The 6,018-nt window shown below is 50.8% G+C and overlaps 1 protein-coding gene across 2 annotated transcripts in view; it reads right to left on the reverse strand.

Moving 5' to 3' along the window:
- The window catches only part of ino80e (INO80 complex subunit E), a 30,928-nt gene extending 27,558 nt beyond the window's left edge, over positions 1–3,370 (reverse strand). Inside the window, exon 1 of one of the 2 annotated variants that reach the window (XM_063063077.1) lies at positions 3,208–3,370. In XM_063063077.1, coding sequence (XP_062919147.1) covers positions 3,208–3,282 — 75 coding nt within the window. In that variant the 5' untranslated portion in view covers positions 3,283–3,370. The remainder of the gene's footprint in view (positions 1–3,207) is intronic. The other variant, XM_063063078.1, reaches the window with a different exon arrangement.
- Positions 3,371–6,018: the final 2,648 nt, after the last annotated feature.

Below are 6,018 nucleotides of genomic sequence, written 5' to 3' on the forward strand. Positions count from 1 at the left end.
TCCTCAATGAATTCTAACAGATTTGTCAGGCAAGATTTTCCCTTCAGGAAACCATGCTGATTTTGTCCTATTTTATCATGTGCCTCCAAGTACTCCACATCCTTAACAATCGACTCCAACACCTTCCCAACCACTGAGGTCAGGATAACTGGCCGATAATTTCCTCTCTTCTGTCTCCCTCCCTTCTTGAAGAGTGGAGGGACATTTATAATTTTCCAATCCTCTGGAACCATGCCAGAATCTAATGATTCTTGAAAGGCCATTAATAATGCCGCCACAATCTCTTCAGCTACCTTTTTTAGAACCCTGAGCTGCAGTCCATCTGGTCCAGGTGACTTACCTACCTTCAGACCTTTCAGCTTCCCAAGCACCTTCTCCCTGCTAATAGCAATTGCATTCACTCCTCTCCCCTCACACTCTCAAACTTCCACTGTTCCCCTCCTTCTGACTTTTTTTAAGTTACCTTCTGTTGGTTTCTAAAATCTTCTCAATCTTCCGACTTCCCACTAATTTTAGCTCTATTTTAAGCCCTCTCTTTTGCTTTTATGTTGCTTCTGATTTCCCTTGCCAGCCATGATTGTGTTATCTTGTCTTTAGAATACTTCTTCCTCTTTGGGATGCATCTTCTTTGGGATCTCATGTGGTCTGTACACACCAGCTGCGTGGTGAAAAAGGCATAACAGCACCTCTTTCACCACAGATGGTTGAAGAAGTTTGGTATGGGCCCCCGAATCCTAAGAACTTTCTGCAGGGACACAGTTGAGAGCATCCTGACTGGCTGCATTGCTGCCTGGTGTGGGAACTGTACCTCCCCCAATCACAGGACTCTGCAGAGAGTGGTGCGTACAGCCCAGCGCATCTGTAGATGTAAACTTCCTACTATCAGGACATTTACAAAGGCAGGTGTGTAAAAAGGGCCTGAAGAATCATTGGGGACCCGAGTTACCCCAACCACAAACTGTTCCAGCTGCTACCATCCGGGAAACGGTACCGCAGCATAAAAGCCAGGACCAACAGGCTCCAGGACAGGTTTTTCCACCAGGCTGTCAGACTGATTAATTCATGCTGACACAATTGTATTTCAATGTTATATTGACTGTCCCATTGCACATACTATTTATTACAAATTACTATAAATTGCACATTTAGATGGAGACGTAACATAAAGATTTTTACTTCTCATGTATACGAAGGATGTAAGTAATAAAGTCAATTCACTATGTCCTGTGCCTTCTGAATTGCTCCAAGAAATTCCAGCCATATGTGCTCTATTCCTAAAAGTTGCTGGTGGAATGCAGTAGGCCAGGCAGCATCTCTAGGAAGAGGTACAGTCGATGTTTCAGGCAGAGACCCTTCGTCAGGGTCTTCCTAGAGATGCTGCCTAGCCTGCTGCGTTCACCAGCAACTTTTATGTGTGCTGCTTGAAATTTCAGCATCTGCAGATTTCCTTGCGTTACTGCTCTATTCCTGCTAGTGGCCCCTTCCAATTTATTTTGACCAGGTCCTCTCTCATGCCTCTGTAATTCTTTCCTCAACTGAAATACTAATACATCTGACTTTGGCTTCTCCTTCTCAAATTGCAGGGTGAATTCTATCATATTGTCTCCTAAGGGTTCCTTTACCTTAAGCTCTTTAATCAATTCCAGTTCATTGCACAACACCCAATCCAGAATAGCTGATATATAGTGAGCACAACTATGCTCTAAAAAATAATCTTTATAGGCATTTGACAAATTCTCCCTTTGGATCCAGCATCAACCTGATTTTCCCAATCTACCTGCAAATTGAAATCCTCCATGACTATTGTAACATTGTCTTTTTGACACAGATTTTCTATATCTCATTGTAATTTGTAGACCACATCCTTAACTGCTCCTAAGGGCACTGTATACAACTCTAATCAGGGTCGTTTTGCCCTTGCAATTTCTTAACTCTTCCCACAACAAAGTTTCTACATCTTCCAAATCTATGACCAACATCTCCCTTCCACCACACCCCTACCTCTCATTCCTCCCCCAACATGACTCCCACCCCTTCCCCACATGCCTCCCTCACATCTCTCCCCTCCACACCATGACCCGCATCCCCTCACATCTCTCCCCTCCACACCATGACCCGCATCCCCTCACATCTCTCTCCCCTCCACACCATGACCCGCATCCCCTCACATCTCTCCCCTCCACACCATGACCCACATCCCCTCACATCTCTCCCCTCCACACCATGACCCGCATCCCCTCACATCTCTCTCCCCTCCACACCATGACCCGCATCCCCTCACATCTCTCCCCTCCACACCATGACCCGCATCCCCTCACATCTCTCCCCTCCACACCATGACCCGCATCCCCTCACATCTCTCTCCCCTCCACACCATGACCCGCATCCCCTCACATCTCTCCCCTCCACACCATGACCCGCATCCCCTCACATCTCTCTCCCCTCCACACCATGACCCGCATCCCCTCACATCTCTCCCCTCCACACCATGACTCGCATCCCCTCACATCTCTCTCCCCTCCACACCATGACTCGCATCCCCTCACATCTCTCTCCCCTCCACACCATGACCCGCATCCCCTCACATCTCTCTCCCCTCCACACCATGACTCGCATCCCCTCACATCTCTCCCCTCCACACCATGACTCGCATCCCCTCACATCTCTCCCCTCCACACCATGACCCGCATCCCCTCACATCTCTCTCCCCTCCACACCATGACCCGCATCCCCTCACATCTCTCTCCCCTCCACACCATGACTCGCATCCCCTCACATCTCTCCCCTCCACACCATTACCCGCATCCCCTCACATCTCTCTCCCCTCCACACCATTACCCGCATCCCCTCACATCTCTCTCCCCTCCACACCATGGCCCGCATCCCCTCACATCTCTCCCCTCCACACCATGACTCGCATCCCCTCACATCTCTCCCCTCCACACCATTACCCGCATCCCCTCACATCTCTCTCCCCTCCACACCATGGCCCGCATCCCCTCACATCTCTCCCCTCCACACCATGACCCGCATCCCCTCACATCTCTCCCCTCCACACCATGACCCGCATCCCCCTTCATTCCTCTCTCCCTCCATCCTCACTACCTCCTCACACCTCATCATCGCGCCCTTCCCCGCTTAGCCGTCTACATTCACTCCCATAACCTCCCGCTCCCCATCATCCACTGTTCCACCCTCCGTCCTCACATAGAGCAGCAGTTTCAGTTTCCTCTTCAGATTGCGGTACTTGCGCCGATAGTCGCTCTCACCAGGGCCACTCATCCCCGACGGCCAGCCCACCACTCGAGCATCGAGGCTCTGGACGTCGCTGAGGCCTCACCGGAAGTGCCTGTCTGGAATAACAGGACTTCAACTCCCGGCCTGCACCACGGCCGGAAGCATGAGCGATCAACTCAGGCGAAATGGCTGCGCCCATTTATTAGGCGTGTATCTACTCTACGAAACAAATCCAGCAAATACTGGTCCTGCCACCCTGTAATTCTGTCCCCTATGCGGTGACCATGACTCTCTCCGTACCCCGGCCGTTTCACTGTAAATTCTCCTGTTTAAAAACCACACCGCTTTACCGTAAGGAGGAGCCTGTAATCACTCCTTCTTAATTTTAACTCCGTCCCCTATATTGTAACCCCGCCTCTCCATTGTATCCCGTCCCCTTTATTGTATCCACTCCCTCTCTATCCCCGCATTTTACTGTAACCCTGCCCCCACTTTAATCCCATTTCTGTAACTCTGCCCCTCCCACTGTAATCTCACTCCTCACTCCTAACTCTGTCCCTCACTGCAACACCACCCCCTTCACAGTAACCCAGTGTACATTTCCTCGCTGACCACGCCATTCAATGTAACTCTGGCCCCATTGTAACCTTGTCCACTAACATCATGACCCCTCACATTAACCCTGAACCCTCAATCTGAGCACGCCCCACTCTGAATGGAAACACACCCCATCAATGTAACTCTGCCAACAACAGGAATTCTGCAGATGCTGGAAATTCAAGCAACAGACATCAAAGTTGCTGGTGAACGCAGCAGGCCAAGCAGCATCTATAGGAAGAGGTGCAGTCGACGTTTCAGGCCGAGACCCTTCGTCCTGACGAAGGGTCTTGGCCTGAAACGTCGACTGCACCTCTTCCTATAAATGTAACTCTGCCCCTTGTTCTAAGCATATCTCCACAATGTAATCATACCCCCGCCAACTGAACCACATTCCCTTAATGTAATCGATCCCCCTTACTCTAATTGCAACCTCACACTGTAACCATGCTATCTCAATATAACCCACCCTTTCAATGTAACCCACACACAATCCACTGTAACTGTGTCCTCACAGTGTGATCCACCACCTTGTATAATCTCACCCCCTCAATGTAACCCTGCCCTCTCATTGTAAACTCGCCCGTTACTCTAACCACAGCCCTCACTGTAACATCTACCACCACCCCTACTGTACCGCACCCACTCACACTAAATCTAACTCTAATCCCAACCCTCATTCTAACTGTGATAAGGACCCTCCCTGGGCACCGAATGCGCCAAGATCCCGTGTGGTGTGTAACTGCAGTGAGATCCATATTTGGGCGTGAACTGTGGTAAGAATCACCCCCCTTCCCCTGATGCTGAACTGTGGTGAGATCCCTCCCTGACACTGAACTGCAGTGAGATCCCTCCCTGGCACTGAACCATGTGAGATCCCTGCTTGGCACTGAACTGTGGTGAGATCCTTCTCTGGCACTAAACTGTGGCAAGATCCTTCTCTAGGTGCTACACTGGGGCAATATCTTTACCTGGGTGCTTAACTATGATGAGATTCCTCCCTAGTGCTGAACTCAAGGGAGATCCCTCCCTGTGGCTGAACTCAAAGGAGGTCACTCGCTTGGCATTTCTTCATCTTCGGCTGTCCATCGATTTTCAATGTTGACTGAGGCCTGGGCAAGGTTGTATGGAAGACCGGCAGTTGCCCATGCAAGTCTTCCCTCTCCACGTCACCGATGTTCTCCAAGGGCAGGGCATTAGGATCTATACAGCTTGGCACCAGTGTTGTCGCAGAGCAATGTGTGGTTAAGTGCCTTGCTCAAGGACACAACACGTTGCCTCAGCTGAGGCTCAAACTCACGACCTTCAGATCACTAGACTGACACCTTAACCCCTTGGCCAAGTGTCACACATTTAACTGTGGAACCTGGACACTAAGCAGTGTTCTCCCCTTCCCAATGCTGAAGTGGTGAGATCACGCCCCCTCCCCCCCCCCGCTGTGGTAAACTCAGGCAAGATCCTTTCCCATGTGCTGAACTGCACTGAGATCCCTCGCTAGGTGCTGAACTGTGGTGAGATTCCTCCCTGGCACTGAACTGTGGTGAGATCCCTCCCAGGCACTGAACTATGGAGAGATCCCTCCCTGGTACTGAACTGTGGTGAGATCCCTCCCTGGCACTGAACTGTGGTGAGATCCTTCCCTGGTGCTGAACTATGGAGAGATCCCTCCCATGTGCTGAACTGCAGTGAGATCCCTCCCTGGCACTGAACTGTGGTGAGATCCCTCCCTGGCACTGAACTGTGGTGAGATCCTTCCCTGGTGCTGAACTATGGAGAGATCCCTCCCTGGCATTGAACTATGGAGAGATCCCTCCCATGTGCTGAACTGCAGTGAGATCCCTCGCTAGGTGCTGAACTGTGGTGAGATCCTTCCCTGGCACTGAACTATGGCATGATCTCTCCCTGGCACTGAACTATGGTGAGATCCCTCCCTGGTGCTGAACTGTGGAGAGATCCCTCCCTGGCACTGAACTGCAGTGAGGTCCCTTCCTGGCATTGAACTATGGCATGATCTCTCCCTGGCACTGAACTGTGGAGAGATCCTTCCCTGGCATTGAACTGTGGTGAGATCCCTCCCTGGTGCTGAACTGTGGAGAGATCCCTCCCTGGCACTGAACTGCAGTGAGGTCCCTTCCTGGCATTGAACTATGGCATGATCTCTCCCTGGCACTGAACTATGGCATG

This window comes from Mobula hypostoma, chromosome 11, assembly GCF_963921235.1.
Source record: "Mobula hypostoma chromosome 11, sMobHyp1.1, whole genome shotgun sequence".
In the NCBI taxonomy this organism is placed as follows: domain Eukaryota; kingdom Metazoa; phylum Chordata; class Chondrichthyes; order Myliobatiformes; family Myliobatidae; genus Mobula; species Mobula hypostoma.